General features: G+C 41.7%; 1 protein-coding gene across 2 annotated transcripts; it reads right to left on the bottom strand.

The window, feature by feature from the left end:
• Nucleotides 1–590: 590 nt before the first annotated feature.
• On the bottom strand, nt 591–21,265 carry CTR9 (CTR9 homolog, Paf1/RNA polymerase II complex component). 2 transcript variants are annotated; one of them, XM_063437865.1, is made up of 25 exons: nt 21,160–21,265; nt 17,707–17,805; nt 17,045–17,284; nt 15,719–15,836; nt 15,507–15,596; nt 15,026–15,174; nt 13,648–13,755; nt 13,133–13,240; nt 12,156–12,392; nt 11,414–11,503; nt 11,189–11,317; nt 10,877–11,060; nt 10,607–10,695; nt 9,858–10,043; nt 9,158–9,245; nt 8,513–8,661; nt 8,249–8,365; nt 8,013–8,158; nt 7,047–7,118; nt 6,804–6,939; nt 5,497–5,640; nt 4,448–4,602; nt 3,572–3,650; nt 3,022–3,137; nt 591–2,222 (listed from the first exon to the last, which is right to left on the bottom strand). In XM_063437865.1, the coding sequence occupies exons 1-25, from the start codon at nt 21,202–21,204 to the stop codon at nt 1,838–1,840; spliced, it is 3,459 nt and encodes a 1,152-aa protein (XP_063293935.1). In that variant the 5' UTR covers nt 21,205–21,265; the 3' UTR covers nt 591–1,837. The 2 variants fall into 2 exon arrangements, with proteins under 2 accessions (XP_063293935.1, XP_063293936.1); XM_063437866.1 differs by having other exon boundaries at nt 15,026–15,171.
• Nucleotides 21,266–22,259: the final 994 nt, after the last annotated feature.

Raw genomic sequence — 22,259 nt, 5'->3', positions numbered from 1 at the left:
TCACAGAGAGTTAGAACAATTTAATACCTATAGGATAGTACATCAAGGAAATATATACACTGTAGCAAATAAATCATATAACCTAATGATAGCAGAGGGATCATGTCTCTGAAAAACCATTATATAGCCAAGTCTTCATTGAAGTTGCTGACCACTGAATCGACTTCAAGGTCGCAGTCTGAAAAAATAATATTGTAATGAAGGCAAAAAGCTAGGTTGATTGTAAAACAGATTCAAGTTTGGGTACAATTGCTGTTCCTTTTTAAACATATATAAATAAATGTAATTTTAGCTACATTATATTCATATAGGGACTTTACTTTGTCCTCTGGATTTTATGTCCATTGGTCATTTCTTTGTGTTTTATGGTGCTTTGAGTAACCTTATGATTAAAAGGGGGCATATACATGCTCCACCCCCATTTCAAAGATATATTGCAGAAGGACCCCTTATGACATCATAACCAACCATTTAAAAAATATATATTTATATTTAAGGCATTTTGCATAAAACTCCTCAATGCCACACAGATATGGTTTGCTACCAAACTGATGATACAACATTATGTAATAGAAATAAAAACACAAATATTATGATACAGCATTTATTAATCAGAAATCAAATTTTCTTATGTTTGCACTTTCGCTCCCTGCTCTTCGAATCTCCACATTTAATTAACCAATTCAAGCAATGTCCTGGTCAACCACAAAGCTTGCAGGGAAGAAAGTGAAATGAGTGATAGGATGTTTCCTCGCATCCCATCAGAGCAAAAACGTCACAGAGTAACAGGTACCTGACCAAAAGCATTACTGCTACTTAAAAATGTTTAATTATTCCACTAGTTAATATATAAAAAACAAAAAAGAAAACATTTCATTTGTCAGAAGATCCTTTGACAAATGTGACCGATCTAGCGCCTTCATATTATGTCGCTCATTATCAGTTCTACGTCTCAAAAAGCAACATTTGGCACTCAATTCTACCAGACAACCCGACTGACTGTTATCCAAAAAGAAAAAGTAGCAAAACGAATGCGGATCGAGCTAGCATTACTCCAGTGATAGCAACACAATGAGCGCAGCACTGGGAGATGTATTTTATATTTTACATAAAACAGTAGATAAAGCAGGACTGTAACTTCTCTGTAGGTCACATTCATTGGTCCTACGATCCCCTGGGAACATGTGCTCAGGTAGTCCTGATGTAGTGCCATTGGCATGCAACCGTGTTAAAAGTACAGCCCTCATGATGAGCAATCATCTCAATTGTGACAGTTCTGCTTTAAAGAAATTTGCATACATGAACGCCACAGAACCCCCCTCCTTGCCTTGTAACACTGACTTTAGTTGCCATTTATGACGGTTGCAAAAAAGCACAATAGTGGAGATGCCATTTGTGTCAAGAGCCTGGTCATTGCAGGGTAATAGTCCCTTTGCAGATAACCTATTGGCCCCTTATATAAAAAAAATGGCAAATATTATCAAAGGGGATCTGGCTTAGTCATATAAACCCAGCAGCTTAATAAAAATAAAAAAAATTGGAAGGAAGCACATCATTTTGAATAAATGTCACAGGGACGAAAACCATGTAATATGCCTGAAGCCACTCCACATTGTTTTCAGTGAATGTCACCTTCCCTTTAAATGTCCATGTATGATACGGACACCCTATTTCCTGAAAAACTCAATATGCCGCAGCATGCTGGGATAGAAAAGATAATACAAGTCTCCCCACCCCCATATCACAGCATTTATCCGTAAGAAAACAGTACACGTTTTGTATCAATTTGAAAAATCAATATTTACATTCAGTGCAAAACACGGCACTAATTTCAGGTTTAGTCACTGTCGTCTGATCCGTGCTCTGACTTGTCATTGGCAGAAATTTCCTGCTCTGACCCATTCCCAGAACCCCGGCCCGAGCCTTCGTTGTCCGATTCTCTGTCTGACCCAGCACTACGGGATGCAGCTCGAGACTCATTGTCAGAACCCGCTGAACGGCTTCGCCCGGATCGCACTGAATCGTTATCTGATCCAGAATCGGATCTTTGTCTCTTTTTTGGCGAAGGGCCGTTATCATCTGAATCTGACTGTTGTGATCCTCGGGCGCTGCCAGCTTCACTCCCCGATTTGTTCGCATTATCAGAATCACTATCAGACATAACCTTTCTTTTTGCTTTTTTGGGACCTTCGTCTGAGTCGCTGTTGCTGTTTCTGGCATGTCTTAAAAAAACAAACAAAAAAAAAATTATTAAATACTGCAGCATAAGAGAACCATATTTATGCAACTATCAACTATTTACAAGTTTAACTTTTGGGAGAAATTAACCAAAATTAGTGATAGATTAATAACAGACATCTCGCGCTTTCCCTCAAACCTTCACACCATTGGCATTTTGTATGACACTCATTACATACTGCCAGCCGCATGCGTGACAAGCCAAAAGCTGTATAGCATAATTTGGACAATCCGTAGAAACTGCTAGTTACTTAGCAACAGCAAAAACGTGAGGATTTAAAACCATGGCCCTGAAGTAGGAAGTCAGTTTCCTTTATTTAAATGCCATTGACCCATATATAAACCTGGAATGATGTCAGACTTGTTTATGTATGTGCATTCTTATCCGGCACAACGTGACATTACAATAGCCTTGGCTGAGGAGGAGTAGGAGCTGGAGTGTGACCAGCAATTCTCAGCACAAAAAATTATCAATATCACTACTAACTCACTCAACAACTGGGACATCTTTACTGGGTTAATGCCAAGAAGAAAGAAAGAAAAAAAACAACAACAAAAAACACTTTTGGGCACAAACTTTTGAAAAAAGGACAGTAGGTCCAGAGATGCTTGCTTAGGTTCTAGCTCATCAATAAAAGCAAGTAGCACACTTGCAACCTAAAATATAGCATGTCCCGGTTTTGCCTGTTGCGACAGGTTAGTGCCAGAGTGAGTCTCTTTAATTGTTAGAGTATTGCAATATCTCTATGCCAAATTAAGTAAACCCCACATTTGAAATCTTACCCGTCATCTGCAATCTTGAGTTTATCTTCATCGGAGGAGTCGTCACTGGAGGATATGATGGCCTTTGATTTAATCTTCCCACGCATGGAAGGAGGTGTACGGTCCACTTTGATTGGCTAAAAAGGAGTAAAAAACAAGGACATATTCTTTAGTGATTTCTAGAAACGATTATGAGTTTTGCTGAACCTTCACTCATCAACATTCATAATACAGACACAGTGTCTATGAATTTATACAGCCCATTAACAGTGTAAGTGCTGCACTTACGCATTAACTATTCATAAAGAAATGATTGGTGAGGAAGGAGCACCGTGTCTTCAGTAGTAAAGGGACACTATAGGCACCCAGACCATTTCAGCTCATTGAAGTGGTCTGAGTACAATGTCCTTATTGGGGGGAGGGGCAGCAGAAAGAAGGGGGAGGTAGAGGGAGCTATAGTGTCAGGAAAAGAAAGTTGTTTTTTATTCCTGGCATTTATAGTATCCCTTTAATTATAAATAAATGAACTGTTGAAGCAAAAAAAAAAAAAAAAATGCTTTTATAAATATACCTGTTTCTTTTTAGGTGGTGGGCGCTTTCTAGGTCTTTTTTCTTGTTCTTCATCATCAGATCCTTCAGCTTTCTGTGGTCTAAGGAGATATAATTAGACAACTTAGTTTATGACAATGTTTCCAAAATCACAACATTAAAGGAACACTATAGGGTCAGGAATACATAAAAACCACCATCTAGCCCCAGTAAGCCCCTCTTGCCTCTCTAAATATAACAACATCTTACTTTTATTCCAGTCTGCTGCTGCTGGCTCTGCTCCAGATCTGCCTGCTTGGCTGACACAATCAGAAGAGAGTATCTCAGCCAATTACAATGCTTTCACATAGGACTGGCTGAGCTTGTCAAAGAGGCAGAGCCAGGACAAGCTATACACAGTCCTGGCCAATCAGCATCTCCTCATAGAAATTCATTGAATCAATGCATCTCTATGAGGAAAGTTCAGTGTCTCCATGCAGAGGGTGGAGACACTGAATGGCAGTGCCGCTCATTGTGCAGCAGTGACCAAGGAATCACCTCTAGCAGCCATCTGAGGAGTGGCCAGTGGAGGTATCCCTAGGCAGTAATGTAAACATTGCATAATATCTGAAAACACAGTGTTTACTGAAAAAAGTCTGAAGGGAATGATTCTACTCACCAGAACAAATTCAATAAGCTGTAGTTGTTCTGGTGTCTATAGTGTCCCTTTAAACAGTGAACCCGTAATACAGATTAAAATCCATGGTATGCGTGTACACTCAGAACATCAAATAACATTTTCAACAGCTACAGTATGTACGTGCGCTCTGTATTAATCTGTATGAACGACACACTATTTAAGGCCACCATATAAAAACCTCTGTCAGCCACGTAATAAAAATATGTGCAGTCACGGTACCTTCTCTTCCTCTTATTCTTCTTTCCTTCTCTATTCTCCTCTCCTCCCTCGTTCTCGCTGCTGCTGGCCTTCTTTCTCTTTTTCTTTCTAGGAGCGAGTTCCTCGTCAGAATTATCATTAACAAACTCTTCAAACTCTCCTGTTTTCTTAGAGCGCTGCAATAAAAAACAAACAGCACGTATTATATGATTGTCACATTTGATACAAACAGTTTGTTGGAGGTCAAACCGCGGCCTTGAACACAGTAACTTGATATGGTGTCGGCCTGCAATGGATGCTTACTCTCAGACAAAATTTAAAAAAAGCTTTAAAGTGAAGCTGTTATGACAAGTTTCAACTACTCATTAGGCAAGGTTTATGTCATTATGAAAATAAATATATATGTAATTGCTTTAGAAGATAACGGCGACCCTCTTCTACAAAAACTACAATGGCAACATCACACAGGGTTTGTGCATGATGTACTATAAAATCCAAACCCAACTTCTGACCCACAATCTGCCTCATCCATGGCTAATAAAATACCGGTCACATATACAGATAATAAAATGTAAAGACTGCGTTACCGGTCACAGACACAGATAATAAAATGTAAAGACTGCGTTACCGGTCACAGACACAGATAATAAAATGTAAAGACTGCATTACCGGTCACATATACAGATAATAAAATGTAAAGACTGCATTACCGGTCACATATACAGATAATAAAATGTAAAGACTGCGTTACCGGTCACAGACACAGATAATAAAATGTAAAGACTGCATTACCGGTCACATATACAGATAATAAAATGTAAAGACTGCATTACCGGTCACAGACACAGATAATAAAATGTAAAGACTGCATTACCGGTCACATATACAGATAATAAAATGCAAAGACTGCGTTACCGGTCACATATACAGATAATAAAATGTAAAGACTGCGTTACCGGTCACATATACAGATAATAAAATGTAAAGACTGTTACCAGTCACTGTTACAATTAATAAAATATAAAATGTGGAGTTATTTATCACAATTGCAATTAATAGGTTAGCATTACCCGTCCGCCACCCCCTCGTTTCTTCTCTTTGGGAGTTTCACTTTCTCCGGTAAAGGCCAGAATGCTCTTGGTCTTCTCGACATACTGAGCTCTCTGTTCCAGAAGCTTCTTCTGCTCATCAATTTCTTTCAGACGTTTCTCTTCCTGGAAGGGGAAAAAAAAAAAGTGACAAACCATTTAAATCCATTGGTTCAGGAGCAGAGAACAAGTAAAGATTCCCATTTATATCAGCAACTTTCGAATGATACCGGTAATATTCTGGTTTAAAGAGGACAGAACTGGCCATGTTCTCATTGTGGAGTATGGAAGGTTTAGTATTTACCCCACACGTAATCTAGCCTCATATTCCTCCTTCGACGTGGCACAAATCCTGACTTAAAGGAGATAGCTGTCCAAACCACTACTTATCCTGAGCCATGCCAAGAAGTTGGTAACAGGAAACGTACCAAAAAAATCAATGCAACCAAACCCGGGGCCAGCTTGAAAAAGACCTTAGGGTTGAAACGTTGCTGCTGGACACAGAATAAAAAATAAAAAAAAGCCTATCTTTTCTTTTCATTGGGGACTATAGGCAACAGAAAATGTGGCATAATAAAATCCCTTGGCTTTATCCACGTGAAATCCTGTGCCGATATAAATAATATGAACAGCAACTGGTTGAACTGCTTTGTTTTTATGGCATTCTTGGTAATCGTGTGAATGTCCACTTGTCCTTGTCCAACAGCATGCAACCACTATTCCACAGAAAGAAGCAGAATTGGACCTCTATTGCCTTGGTATAATATTTTTGTATATTTAAAATTATTTAATAATTTTGCGTAAACATTTAAAATTATTTAATAATTTTGCGTAAACATTTAAAATTATTTAATATTTTCATAATTATTTTGATATATATATAATGTCTTTTAAAAAATAATAAAAATATTTTGAAAAGAGTCATTTGAGAAAGCTTATAAAAAAATATGAAACCAAGGCCTATGTTTGAGACGGTCCCCTTGATTTGTAAAATTTTGTGACAGATTATGTGAGCGATATACTTGACAAATTAACCCAATATTATTCTGTTATTTTCTACTCTCCTTATAGATGTCCACTAAAAATATGAATAGGTGATGTGTCTTAACAGTTTTTCTACAGTGAGTGAATCTATATTTTAGGGAGAATATTTCATAAAATGTCTGATATTGGCTGCATAGACTGACCGACAACACAAGTTCCTTCTCGTTATGTGTCAATAACCAGGACCTACTCCCTCCTCATGCAATAGGTGAGACAGGTAAGAGATTGGGGCAATAAATACTAACATGTTCTTTAAGCAGCTTCTGCCGTAAGACTTCCTTCTCTTGTTCTTGTTTAGCTCGGAGCTCCTTCTCCTCTTCATCCTGTTTGCGAGCACGCGCTACGTGATATTGAGCCTGACTCAGAAGATCGGAGCATTGCCTGGATGTTTAAATACGCAGAGATATGAGTTCGATCCCCACCGAGGACATTACAGTAAAGTCAAACGATAAATGGTGGATCTACAAAGAGCAAATACCAAATCTTACCGGGCTTCCGTAGCTGCAAGCGCCAAATCAAACCGCATCTTATCGCCAACTTTGCTCAAGTAATTGAAGTATCTACATATACAGACAGAAAGCGGGTTTCATGTTAGTTAAACTGGCACATCACTTGACTCCTATGAAAATAACTTAAAGGGACACTATAGTCACCTGAACAACTTTAGCTTAATGAAGCAGTTTCGGTGTATAGAACATGCCCCTGCAGCCTCACTGCTCAATCCTCTGCCATTTAGGAGTTAAATCCCTTTGTTTATGAACCCTAGTCACACCTCCCTGCATGTGACTTGCACAGCCTTCCATAAACACTTCCTGTAAAGAGAGCCCTATTTAGGCTTTCTTTATTGCAAGTTCTGTTTAATTAAGATTTTCTTATCCCCTGCTATGTTAATAGCTTGATAGACCCTGCAAGAGCCTCCTGTATGTGATTAAAGTTCAATTTAGAGATTGAGATACAATTATTTAAGGTAAATTACATCTGTTTGAAAGTGAAACCAGTTTTTTTTTCATGCAGGCTCTGTCAATCATAGCCAGGGGAGGTGTGGCTAGGGCTGCATAAACAGAAAAAAAGTGATTTAACTCCTAAAAGACAGTGAATTGAGCAGTGAAATTGCAAGGGAATGATCTATACACTAAAACTGCTTTATTTAGCTAAAGTAATTTAGGTGACTATAGTGTTCCTTTAATACTGATCACATTTACTAACAGATACTACAGCCTTGGCGTCCCCACCATTTTTAAATGCATTGTGTAGATGATAAATAATGGAATTACTTAAAATAACGCAAAACAAAATATAATAACACAATTTAAAGTTCCTTTCTGTGCTGCTTCCTGCAGAGAGCCATGAGTCAATCCTGGCTTTCCCATTTTTTCTAATAGAGTTGTAGAACATACCCCCCGCAGCAGATTGTCGTGGAAGAGTGAATATACGTTTTTTCCAAGATTCTTTACCTATGGGCCAGCTCCAGCTCCTTGACAGCATTTAACACCTCCTTTAGGTTACTCTTTTCATCTTTCAGCACCGAGGTAGCGAGTCGCTGGAGCACTAAAGCCACATTAAACATCAGGACTGTGTCATTGGGTGCTACATGTCTGGCCTGAAATACAACCATCAAGAATTCTGTAAATATTTCACCCATAACATTATATGAGCCACAGGTTTGAATCTAAACTCAGCCAGTATCTACCTTGAGCAGGATCTGTTTGCACTCAAGAAGTTTGCCGCATTTAAAGAGCGCCCGAGCCAGGTACAGCAGAACCTCTGTGTTCTGATATTTGTAGAATTTCCGCAAGCAGTTTTCATACTGGACACAAAGAAAAATGAATTTGATGTGAGTGTGACGCCACTAAGATTGGGAAATTCACAGAGAAAAATGCAACACTTCAGCACAGAACACGTTATTCTGCTTATCCACCAGTTTAATTGGCTGTAAAGATGGACCACGTCTTACCATTTGAACCGCACTAATGTACTGTTTCTGCTCCACGTATATATGGGCCAGGTTCAGCCAGACATCACTGATCTCAGCAGTCGCTTCTCGCACTTGTGCAAAAACATCACGTGCTTCTCTTACATATCCCTTGTGTGCCAGAACAGCTCCTTTAATGAATGAATAAGAGCAGAAGTGGTCAAATTTAGCGTGACAAGCATAATCAATGTGTGCAGCACAGAGAGTCGAAGCATAGGATTGAGTGTCAGGGCCCGAGTGGTCCTCTGCTCCTTATCAATGGAGCACTCCCCCAGCATGTCAGTATGTGCCAACCAAGAAGGGCCAGTCGCCATAGAGGAGTGAGAATCATTTTGTATTTGTACTGACAATGAAAATAAAGAAACAAGTTACCAGCGTTCTACCCAAATCCCTATGCATATTTAAACAAATGGAGGTTATTTAGTTGCTCCAATGGCCATGAGAATTTATGTCCACCTGCCACGTCAAGGTAAACCTCTCCATTATTTAAACGTTTAGTTCTTTATCACACCACACCTACAATATAAAGACTGTCTGGCACCTAAATGCTGGCCGTAGATTCTAGATACTATGAAAATGTATCCAGCGCTGAACTAGTTTCACAGAAACAATCCGAGCTTTACTCACCAATGCCATTAGCGGCAAATAGATTTTTGGAGTCATTTCTCAGGACTTGCTTATAAATGGCCAGAGCACGATCCTGGTGACGCTTTTCCTGTAAGAAGTAAATGCTGGCAATAACAGTGGCCGAGGCAGAAAAAGTGCAGAGACATTGTCCCCAATTTCATAAAGCGGAATAAAGAATAAACAGGGCCAGCTCGATGGTTTACTATATACATTATAAAGCACTCTATGAAGAGCAGTAATTACAGTTACACAGTATATATTGATGCTAATTGGGAAGTTCATATTCCAAACCTAAACTTGCCAGAATCATGAAGAGATCATTTGTCCAACTACTGGTCATGAATCACTCTTTGTTCTCAATGTAGTTTACACACTGTTCCGGTACTTGTTGGAGCTTTATGGCAGTATGAACAATCACGGGTAATTAACCCCAGTAGCGCCTACAGTAAGATAGAATTCTGTATGACGTATGGGTAAATAAAACGCCATATATACTGGAGACATGATCTGCTTCTCCTGAGCCATTTTTGAGACCCTGGGAATTGTAGGAGATTTAAAATGATTATTACAGGAGGATTGTAATAAGCGGACAGGGATACTTTGCTCTTTGGTTACTGGTAATAAATGAGCTGAGTCAGGGTGGAAGGAGTGCTCTCTGCGATTAGACACAAGGTACATTTATTCCACCTGCAGAACATACCTTTTCGCGATCTCTGGATGGCTGGTGCAGAGTCTGCAGCCACACGTTCCCGAGAGCCAACATGGAATAGGTATCATTCTGCGTGGAAGGCTGCTTTAAAATTCGTTCAAACTTCTTCTGTCCTGGTCCCCATTCCTGTTTGGCCAAATGCAGGTTTCCAATCAAAGACCAAGCATCGGGGTGATCCTGGAACCCATCAACGTGACAAATAGGAGAAAAAAAAAAGGAGCCAAGTTATCAGATCACTGAAAATAAATCTGGCAACAATCAGAGATACCATATATACTACAGTACGATTTAAAGGCTCTATCGCAGCTAAAAGGAACAATTGGCTTTCCATTATAGGTGATATATTTCATAAAATATAGTCTTTGCTCTGCGTTTTAATTCTAGAACAAAACTCAAGAGTTTAAATCTTTATGTCCACAGGCCTCTTGAAGTCATCTTACTGTGACTGGAGACTCCCATAGAGACGGTAAATATTGCCGTGTTGGTTAGCGACCAATTTATCCTTGCTTCACTGGGCTGGAAAACCAAGTCTGGCACCTACAGTGGCAATATAGCTCTACTAGAAGCCCCACGGACAAACTCTGAAAGATTAGTCTTTGTTATGAAAAATAAACCCATGAATGAAAGAAAGCCCTTTTCTACTGATGTGGACCCTAAAGCATTCTCTCAATGGGTTGAAACTCTAAGAAGCCCAGAGGATTGTGGTAGACTACACAGAAAGACCCAATCTTGTGTCTTACCTGATTAATCTGAAGTGCCTCTTTGAACCAATCAGAGGCCTCATAGAAATTGCCTTTATCTCTGGCCATGGCTCCTAGACGTAAATAGCCTATAAAGAAGAGAGGAAAATCCACAAATTCAATCAATTCACAGGACTGAATTCTTCATAAATATAATGTGCAAATTAATCAAGTAAAACCGCACAATTTTGAGAGACAAACTGTTCTACTTTACTGGCAAGATGATCACTTTCAAGGCAAAAGTGCTGCAGGAATATTAAAGGGACTTACAATCCACATAGTTGGGATGCTCTCTCAGAATATTTTTATACAGCTTCTCCGACTCATGATATTCACACAGTGATTCGTACAGCCGCGCCAGATTATATGTGGTGGTGACAGAGATGGCGTTATAATAATGCTCATCATGTTCTCCTTCTGCCTTGGCACGGTCCAGTGACGCCAGGAAATATTTCTACAAATTTTAGAGAGAGCAAATTAAGGAATATACGATTTCGGGGAGGAGAGTATAGGAGATTGTATTATTGGGCAGATTTTTAGAATTCGTAACGTAAAGCTGTTGACAACAGATCAGACCATTACCTTTGCCTCTCCCAGGTTTCCCAGACGGAAATGGAGAGCGCCTACGTTATTAAGGATCTCTGGTGGTACATCTGCCTGTACTTTTTCCTGTAGGATCCTGGTAGCGGTGCCATAAGCAGACAGGGCATTCTAGAAATATAAAGCAGTGTTAGAGTGAAAAAAAATAAAAAATCATCACCATGACGCCAGCCACATTACATGACAAGTATGGCAATCCGTCTGTACCTGAATGTCGGTCTGCTCCAAGATTTGAGCCAATTCAATCCAGGCTTCAACATCATCTGGATACTGCTCCGTCACCTTCTTCAGATGACTCTGCAATGGCAGCAGGGTGGGAAATCAATCACACATTTCAGATAGTGTTACAGTTTTACAACACCAATTAAAGGGACACTGTAGTCACCAGAACAACTACAGCTTAATATAGTTGTTTTGGTGTCTACATTACAAATCCTGCAAAGACATGCTATAAACGCAAAGACAGTGTTTACATTACTGCCTAGGGACCCCTCTAGTGGTAGTCACTTAGACAGCCACTAGAGGTGCTTCCAGGGTCAGTGCTTCATATTGTGATGCACCGATTCAACGCACCTTTATGAGGAGATGCTGATTTGGCAGCACAGCATTTTGCCACACATATGCAATAGCCTCCCAATGCTTTCCCATAGGAAAGCATTGGATTGGCTGAGATAGTCAGTTCTGATCATCTCAGGGAAGGAGGTGGGGCCAGCACAGCAGATCATCGCGGCACTGGAATAAAGGAACATTTTTACCTTATTTAAGGGAGCAAGAGGGGGCCAGGAACCTAAATAGTGTTACCACTACAGGGTCAGGAATAAAATATTTTAAAGATTGCTTTTCAATCTTAAATATTGTTTTCAGAATAATATGTATTCAGAATTTTGCCTTTGTCAATGCAGTGTATGGGCAGAGGTAGAAGGTGCACTGTATTCCCACACACACTTACCTTAGCAATGTCCCGTTTCTCTTGATCATCAGATGCCGCGTAAAGCGAGCCCAGAATTTTCATTGTCTCATAGTTGTTGGGGTAAGCTTTCAGCACCTTCTCAAAGCACTGAGCAGCGTTCTCCTTGTCACCCCGGTAAATATACATTTGGCCCAAGCCAAAGAATGGAAGGACAAATGAGGGAGCTGCAAACTGAGTGGCCTGGTAATAATACTGGAACGCCTGATCGTAATCCTCCTAAAAGAGAAGAAGTGAGACCTGGTTTATAATTCGCAGGGCACAGCATGATCAAGAAATTCTAAGTTTGCGAACTGCACAAGGGAAATCAAACGTCCATTTATCTCTAATTATGTTCATCTGTGAAATTCGGGCAAGAATTTTAAACTTGAAGATTAGGATAATGTTAAAAATAGTAACCATGCCAAAAAAAGTGCCAGTCGATGTTACTCTATAAGATTTACCTGTAGGTTCTAAAATAAACATCAATTATTTTAGCCTTAGGATGACGCTTAACTCCAACCAACAGATTGATTACACATCCTGTGATTGTGTATTTTTTTTTCTATTAAAAAGGTGACAAAATGTTGATGCACTGTGACACAGGTAGTATGATTTATTTCTGTAACGTAAGGATACAAAAAAGAAGGAAAGGAACTGCGCCCCAAATGGTGATTATTATGTAAAAAATACGTACATATTTTACATAATAATCACCATTTGGGGCGCGGTTCCTTTCCTTTTTTTTTGTATCCTTTTGTTACAAGGTTGGGAATCCTTGCATTAGGTACCGCAGCCTACTTTTATTGTGTATTGGAGTGAGCACCTATTATACCCCCTTGTTTATATTTCTGTAACGTAAAGCGCTTTAGAGAGCATCAACTGTCAAAACACTGAATGTGAAACCTTGGTTTGTATGTGCCTGCTTGCTATTTAAGCAAGTCTTTAAAATGATGTATTACATCCTATCAGCCTCTTACCTGCACGTGGAATGACCTGGCCAACTGATAGCAGCTCTCTGCCTGCATGGCCTCCACCTCCGTATTGTGAAACGCGTGGAGAGCCAAGTGCTGCACTTTGCTGTAATCCTGAAATTTGCATTAAAAAAAAATCATTTACAACCAAAAACAATCCTCACCAATTCAATATTAAAAATCATTTACAACCAAAAACAATCCTCACCAATTCAATATTAAAAATCTGATTAATAAGCTGCAAAGCGCACGCATAACTAGTGAGAGCAGAATATAGAAGATGCTCCAACTAATTACTGAGGTAAATTAGCCACAAATCTACTTTAACAGAGAAAATCTCAACTATTGTATCCACAGTAAGAGAACAAAAAAAAATATATATATATATATATATATATATATATATATATATATATATATAAATAAAACACACCGGATGCAGGTTGTAAATTACCTGAAAATGAAAATCCATGGTAAACAGCTAGCGGCAGTGAGGAAAAAAATGCTTTTTATATACTGACCTTCTTAAAGAAAAAGTGATTGGCCAGGTGATTTAAAACCATTGGGTTACTAGCATCGATCGTGTAGGCTTTGGAGAGTAGTTGGACACCATTCTTGATAGAGTCAGCCTGTGGGGAAAGAAAAGAAAAAAACTATTTTAAAAAGAAAAGTGCACTAAGCAGAGTACAAAAAGGAACAGTGAATTGTAAACCGTTTAATTAAAAAAGTAGCAGGCTACATAAACCTGTGGTTTTGTTATTTCAACAAGCAGAGCTAAAATCAGTAACTCTCTGAAAAGGCACCAATTTGGCATTTTATGCTACCGTATATACTCGAGTATAAGCCGACCCGAATATAAGCCGAGGCCCCTAATTTTACCCCAAAAAACTGGGAAAACTTATTGACTCGAGTATAAGACTAGGGCGAGAAATGCAGCAGCTATTGGTAAATTTCTAAATAAAATTAGATCCTAAAAAAAATATATTAATTGTTTATTTACAGTGTGTGTATAATGAGTGCAGCGTGTGTGTATGAGTGCAGCGTGTGTGTATGAGTGCAGCGTGTGTGTATGAGTGCAGCGTGTGTGTATGAGTGCAGCGTGTGTGTATGAGTGCAGCGTGTGTGTATGAGTGCAGCGTGTGTGTATGAATGCAGTGTGTGTGTGTGTGTGTGTGTGTGTGTGTGTGTGTGTGTGTGTGTGTGTTGCAGAGCCTTGGTGGGGGGTGGGCACCTTTTTTTAAAAAATTTTTTTATTATTTTACATTTTTTTATTATTATTTATTATTTCATTTCATTATTATTATTTTTGTATTATTATTTCTTATTTAATTATTATTATTTTTTTTATTATTCTTTTTTTTTTTTCGTCCCCCCTCCCTGCTTGATACATAGCAGGGAGGGGGGCTCCTTCCCTGGTGGTCCAGCATTGGTAGTTCAGTGGGGGGAGAGGGCGGCTGGCAGAGCTGTAACTTACCTGTCCTGCAGCTCCTGTCAGCTCTCTCCTCCTCCGCGCCGTCCGTGCAGCTCCCTCTATCAGCTCACACTGTAAGTCTCGCGAGAGCCGCGGCTCTCGCGAGACTTACACTGGGAGCTGACCGAGGTGCTGAACGGACGGCGCGGAGGAGGAGAGAGCTGACAGGAGCTGCAGGAGAGGTAAGTAAGATCTCTGCAGCCCCCACAGCCCCAGTCTGTATTATGGCAATGCAAATTGCCATAATACAGACTATTGACTCGAGTATAAGCCGAGTTGGGTTTTTTTAGCACAAAAAATGTGCTGAAAAACTCGGCTTATACTCGAGTATATACGGTAATTGGTTTCATTTTCTCCAAGATTCTCTAGTACAATGAAATTGGGTAAGTGCACATGCACGAGTTCTATTTCCTGTACTTCCCACCTACCTCTTTGTTGTTAAGTTCCAGAACAGCCAATCCAACCAAGGCTCCGACGCACAAAGGATTCAGATCCAAAGCTCGTCCAAATGCCAGACGAGCTTTATCCAACTTGCTCAGTTTGACAAAACAGTGGCCCATTCCTAACCTCACACCTGCTGCAAGACAGACGGGAAATTATGTTTTAGTGACACAATGGAAGAATTTTCGGAACAGATAAACCCATCCTCCATACACTACTTCAGTGGTTGATAAACATAAATGTAACATGAAGGAATATGCTGCAAAACCTGGTATAAGCAATTAAAATGGCTGCTTCCAGTGACTATCGCATAAAGTGGATTTCTAACAAACAGTTTTTTTAATTAAAGGTTCACTACACCTATGATTTGAGAAAGGGACAGATCATCTTCAGCTTGGGGTTTCTCCACTGTAATTCCTCAGCCAATCAACCAGAAGCAATTCTGTCGCCATTTACCAGGAGACTTACCGGGGCAGTTTGGGGTTGTTCGCAGAGCTTTCTTGTAATAGGCAAGAGCTCCCCTGTAGTCCTTTTTGTTGAAGGAAATGCAGGCTTTACCTATAAGAAGGAAACAAATATTCGCAGATTGGAACAGAAAAGGAAAGCCTTCGCACAATGCAGCACAAGTCGCCATCACACGGCGCGGCTGGCTCCCATTGGCTACATATTACACATCTTACCAAGCAGAGCTGGGATGTTGTTTGGCGACTGGTTGAGTACGAAGTGGAACTGGGCATCGGCCTGGTCCATTTTATCTCCCTCCAGTAGGCAGAAACAAGCTCTTCCCAACAAGTGGTTCTGGACAAGAGTAGTTACAAGCTTAGTGATCTCTGAATTGTATCTTACAAACAATATTTAACAAAGTACAAGAGGGAGCCGTTTACTGTAACAGGAGGGAGCGGTTTACTGTAACCAGAGCGAATTTGGGGTTTGGGAGCAGGAACAATATCAAGAGTCAAACCTGTGCGTTCAGAAGGGAAATGGAAATCTTCACAGCAAATTAGCTTTTATTTTGCAAGAAAAACAAAATTTCTATGGAACTAAAAAAACGTTGCTTACTAAACACGGCGACGATGATCACAAAACCGTTCTGTAAATAAATATTAATAAAGCGCCAGCATGTATTTAAAGGGCAACTGTATATGTCTGGAATTTACACCACTGAGGAGGACATTGAAAATCGCCTGTAACTTGTTATTTTTTTGTTCATGTGATGCGGTTTTATTTTTAAATCTATATTAACGAGTTAACAAATGACAGCATCATTTAGGCCAGTCTAGGCACGACCATGAAAAACATTACAAATGAAGAGGAGAAATAGAAACATTGTTTTATTCCCTTCTTCTCTGTCTACTCTCTGTGCTGACTGCCAGGTACAAAGGGTGAACTTATAACAGTGTTTGACAGGGAGCAAACGTGGAGCAGCCTGGTTCCCAGATATACAGGTGTGGATTCAATTCTAATTTTACTTTTAAACAGCTCACAAAAACACTAGTTATATACAGGGATAAGTAAACATAATAGTAAAGATTGTAGAAGTGATGACTTCAAAAGGATAACATGACAGTGGGCATCTAGCACACAGACAGCGGCGCTCACACCATGCACCAGCACACAGACAGTGGCGCTCACACCGTACGGCAGCACACAGACAGTGGCGCTCACACCGTACGGCAGCACACAGACAGTGGCGCTCACACCGCGCGACAGCACACAGACAGCGGCGCTCACACCGCGCGACAGCGGCACTCACACCGTGCATCCGCACACAGACAGCGGCGCTCACACCGTGCATCCGCACACAGACAGCGGCGCTCACACCGTGCATCAGCACACAGACAGCGGCGCTCACACCGTGCATCAGCACACAGACAGCGGCGCTCACACCGTGCATCAGCACACAGACATTGGTGCTCAATGCCTCTAAAAAATGGCCGCAGACTACGATTTGCTTATAGATAATGCCACAACACTGGGTACTGTTCAATAGAACATGTGCTACTCACTTGGTCGTACATGATGATCTTGTCTGCCATGGTGTATAAAAGTGTGGCCTGAGTGATCAGCTCTTTCTTATTGTCTTTGTTCTTTTCTTTGCGAGCCTGTTGCACATAATAAGCTGCCAGGGTGTCCAGACATGTCATTTGGTCTTTTTCGTGGTCCCGGTAATCTAAGTTGCCATCGATACGTGCCGCTTCCAGCAGCTTCACAAAGTCCTCTGTCTTTCCCTGCTTGTAGTACTCCAGCTAGGGAGAACAGTGAATAAAACAGATTTTTAGCTTTCCCCTCAAAAAAAACCCAAAACAAATAAAACCAGAAGAACCCCCTGCCGCACAGTATACAACCATGGCCCTTAACATCTGGGCAGAAATTAGGTAAATCAGCCATGAATGTGTTCTATCCATAAGTCCCACTAGCTTATTATTCACAAACCCCACATAATCACCCACATTGAGAACACATTGTGCCATATGGCACAGGGTGAAGGACCAACATTCAAAGCACTATTATGCCAGCGGTATCCAAGAATCCACTTGAAGGACTGCTAGACCTGCAGCCAGCTCTAAAGTCATACTGCTCCAGACTAATCTCATAGCATGATATTGGACTTCCTGTACAGTGTTAGAAGCAGACCATTTATTTCTTGGTCTGTCATAGGAGCACTCACCGCTAAGGCGATCCATATGTGCAGCTGGGTGTGTTCCTGCTTCAAAATACTTATAACTTCATCCCCCTCCGGTAGCTGATCGAAATCAAGTTCAATGACCTGGAAAGAGAACCAATTACCGAAAAAATTAATACTCCATTTGCAAAGGTTTCCGAGCAGGATCCGCACGGGCTGGTTAATGGACTGTATTCAGAGACGTGATTTTAAACGTATTACATTTGACGTGCTGTCGTGATCTGCAAGGGATTCGTAAATATTCACGCTCATTAAAATGCCAAAGGCAGCAAAGATTGCTGGCACTAATAATACTGATCAGTTATCAACTGTCTACAAAATACACAGATAACTTAATATTTCAACAAACTATGCCCATATTTAAAGGGACACTAACCACCAAAAATCACTTGAAGGATTTTGGTGGACTGATACGGTCTTTTTTGTTGTTGCCTCTTCTGTGTCATCATGCACAGAGTGTACCGATGGGACCACTTCTGGATTACAGGTAAATGTATTTGTTTTTATTATTTAAAAAGGGACCTATAATATAAAGCTACTACTGAAAAAAACTCTAATTTTAAAAGTAAATCTGTTATATTTAAAGTCAGCGTTTTTTTCAGTAGTAGCAAAATCTCTGGACTAATAATGGATACTCATAAATCTTAAAGGAACACTCTAATTTAAAAATAAATCTGTTATAGTTAAAGCCAGAGTGTTCCTTTAAGATTTATGAGTATCCATTATTAGCCCAGAGATTTAGCATCAAACTTATATTTGTAAAAGTTACCAAAAAAATACATATATACGGTGTGTGCTCACAGAATGTCCCACAGCTGAATCCTACTGCCATTAAGAAGACTGCACATTTGTGATTTTTTTTTTTTAAAGGAAATTAGACACACATTCAGTAAGGTAAATACTAAACAAGCATATGTTATAGTAAGGAAATCAGAGCAATGGTTGTGGAAACCAATAAAGTTTTTTGCAGACTGCTCCAAATCTAGAACTTTGAAGTTAGCATTGCCTAGTGACAAAGTGAGATGTGACAATACTTTACTAAAATTATTTGCTTGTAATATTTCTGTATTAAAATTGACAAGAGCCAACATTGCAGATTCTGGTGACGAAGTATTTACTGACTATGTCGAACAGCAAAAGTTTTCTTCCAAATTCCCATAAGTTCACATATTAGTGTAATTTATTAAATATGTGTAGGAACAAAAATATGTTGGGCAAACTTCTTACGCTCCATTATATAATAAATTATACCAAATATTATTCAGTTCTAGCTGAAGGAGTAAGGTCACATGGGGGTCAGAAGGGGCTCTTCAAGTTATTTTGGGTAGGTGGAGGTGCACAGTCTGGTGGTCACTGATTGAAGGTATGAGGAGTTCTCAAGGCTGAGTTGGAAGTTCACAGTTGAGGAGGGGATCTTATGGCTGGGTTGTAGGTAGGTGCAGGGATACAGGAGGTTCTCATTACAGTTTTGGGAGGTCTCATGGCTGAGCAGGTGGCATGGGGGGGATCTCATAACACAGAATGGGGAAATCGAATAGCCCAGTCTAGGAGTATAGGGGAGATCTCATGGCAGTCTGGGGGTCACAGTATGGAGGATCTCATGGCACTGTCCGGGGGTCACAGTATAGGGGGGATCTCATGGCTGAGCTGGGGGATCTCATGGCTGAGCTGGGGGTCACAGTATGGGGGGGGGATCTCATGGCTGAGCTGGGGGTCACAGTATGGGGGGGGGGGATCTCATGGCTGAGCTGGGGGTCACAGTATGGGGGGGGGGATCTCATGGCTGAGCTGGGGGATCTCATGGCTGAGCTGGGGGATCTCATGGCTGAGCTGGGGGATCTCATGGCTGAGCTGGGGGATCTCATGGCTGAGCTGGGGGATCTCATGGCTGAGCTGGGGGATCTCATGGCTGAGCTGGGGGATCTCATGGCTGAGCTGGGGGATCTCATGGCTGAGCTGGGGGATCTCATGGCTGAGCTGGGGGATCTCATGGCTGAGCTGGGGGATCTCATGGCTGAGCTGGGGGATCTCATGGCTGAGCTGGGGGATCTCATGGCTGAGCTGGGGGATCTCATGGCTGAGCTGGGGGATCTCATGGCTGAGCTGGGGGATCTCATGGCTGAGCTGGGGGATCTCATGGCTGAGCTGGGGGATCTCATGGCTGAGCTGGGGGATCTCATGGCTGAGCTGGGGGTCACAGTATGGGGGGGGATCTCATGGCTGAGCTGGGGGTCACAGTATGGGGGGGATCTCATGGCTGAGCTGGGGGTCACAGTATGGGGGGATCTCATGGCTGAGCTGGGGGTCACAGTATGGGGGGGATCTCATGGCTGAGCTGGGGGTCACAGTATGGGGGGATCTCATGGCTGAGCTGGGGGTCACAGTATGGGGGGATCTCATGGCTGAGCTGGGGGTCACAGTATGGGGGGGATCTCATGGCTGAGCTGGGGGTCACAGTATGGGGGGGATCTCATGGCTGAGCTGGGGGTCACAGTATGGGGGGGATCTCATGGCTGAGCTGGGGGTCACAGTATGGGGGGGATCTCATGGCTGAGCTGGGGGTCACAGTATGGGGGGATCTCATGGCTGAGCTGGGGGTTACAGTATGGGGGATCTCATGGCTGAGCTGGGGGTTACAGTATGGGGGGGTCTCATGGCTGAGATGGGGAAGGTGGAGGAGCACAGTTTGGGGGTATCTCATGGCACAGTTTAGTGTCTGGGAGTTAGAGATAGTTGCGGTCAGTCGGGGATGGGAAGGCACAGTTTGGGGGTTACAGTATGGGGGATCTCATGGCTGAGATGGGGAAGGTGGAGGAGCACAGTTTGGGGGGTATCTCATGGCACAGTTTAGTGTCTGGGAGTTAGAGGTAGTTGCGGTCAGTCGGGGATGGGAAGGCACAGTTTGGGGGTTACAGTATGGGGGATCTCATGGCTGAGATGGGGAAGGTGGAGGAGCACAGTTTGGGGGGTATCTCATGGCACAGTTTAGTGTCTGGGAGTTAGAGGTAGTTGCGGTCAGTCGGGGATGGGAAGGCACAGTTTGGGGGTTACAGTATGGGGGATCTCATGGCTGAGATGGGGAAGGTGGAGGAGCACAGTTTGGGGGTATCTCATGGCACAGTTTAGTGTCTGGGAGTTAGAGGTAGTTGCGGTCAGTCGGGGATGGGAAGGCACAGTTTGGGGGTTACAGTATGGGGGGATCTCATGGCTGAGCTGGGTGTTACAGTATGGGGGGATCTCATGGCTGAGCTGGGGGTCACAGTATGGGGGGGATCTCATGGCTGAGCTGGGGAAGGTGGAGGAGCACAGTTTGGGGGTCACAGTATGGAGGGATCTCAAAGTAGAGTCAGAGGTAGTTGCGGTCAGTCGGGGTGGGAGGGCACAGGTCACTGGTCCCCACCCCCGGTCAGTGGGGGGAATGTACCCCTCCGCCATTACCTCGTCCGTGTCCCGGAGAGGGATCTCTATTGAGCCTCGAGACATCTTGCCTGTGCCGAGTCCGCTGCGGGAAGAGCAGCAATCCGGATGTGACGAAACGGAATCTGCCGTCGCACAAAGAGCACTTCCTGCCGGAAATGTCGCCAGCTGCCACGGCGGCCATGTTATTGGAGTCAGCCAGGTACCAGCTGATAACACAGCATCAATTCTCCATGGTGACCACACAGCATCAATTCTCCATGGTGACCACACAGCATCAATTACCAGTAACAGCAACATAGAGGAGAACATAAAGTTCTTCTTACAGTCATTATCAGTACAGGGCCATATTTACATATTTTCTTCATAGTTTTTTTTTTTTTTTTTTTCATTGTGTGGAAAGATTTTTACTTTTAGCCCCAAGCAAGCTATGTCACTTTTAGTAAATTACCATTCAGGACCTTATGAATATTTTGTATAATTTTTGCACTGCCACTTTAGATAAATAATGACATGGGGTTGTTAATACCACAAGCTTTTTATGAATGAATTTAATATATGCAGTTTGGGGGAATGAGGTCCAAGCAAATATTCAGTTCTTAGTGATGTATACGTATTCTCTTTTTTATTTTTTTTGTACCTCTTTACTGATGTTTTGAACACATACTTTGGTGGTTAGTTTTTAATCCCCTTTTTATTTTCCAATTAAGTGCTTACTGGAGCATTTTATTTAGGCACTTGTCGCTGTAAATTATGGAAAATAAAAAAGTCCTAAAACCGATGTCCCGACATTGGCCTCTGAGAAAGTGAACTGGAGATTTACAAAACGCGTAAGGCGAGATATTGGCTCAAGGTCGAGAGCAAGACTGGCAGAGTGGAACGCACAGTGCAAAAGAGCGGTGGAATGCACGCTGAACCACGGTTTACAGACTGCCTGACTTTTCCAAACAGAGAGCTAGCTCTTTCCCCTGTATGCTGGCTTTTTTAAAGGGAATAATGGGAGTGAGCGACATCATCCAGGGACCAGGTCTGGACGTCTGGGGTTTTGTGAGTGCTTTTAATTTATTTATTTAAAAAAATACATTACATACTCAAATCTAATGCGCACGTTCATTGGAAAA

Source organism: Pelobates fuscus, chromosome 12 (assembly GCF_036172605.1).
Source record: "Pelobates fuscus isolate aPelFus1 chromosome 12, aPelFus1.pri, whole genome shotgun sequence".
In the NCBI taxonomy this organism is placed as follows: Eukaryota; Metazoa; Chordata; class Amphibia; order Anura; family Pelobatidae; genus Pelobates; species Pelobates fuscus.
The sequence above is the reverse complement of the archived record's forward strand: the minus strand, read 5'-3'. Positions and strand labels throughout refer to the sequence as shown.

Excerpts from the sequence above, each read along its gene's own strand:
- CTR9 (XM_063437865.1), bottom strand. The coding sequence starts at position 21,204 with ATGTCTCGAGGCTCAATAGAGATCCCTCTCCGGGACACGGACGAG. Across the intron at positions 9,246-9,857 it reads CATCCAGAGATCGCGAAAAG|GAAAAGCGTCACCAGGATCG; the intron begins GTATGTTCTGCA and ends TACTTCTTACAG. Across the intron at positions 5,641-6,803 it reads AGAAGCTGCTTAAAGAACAT|GAAGAGAAACGTCTGAAAGA; the intron begins GTTAGTATTTAT and ends TTCCCCTTCCAG.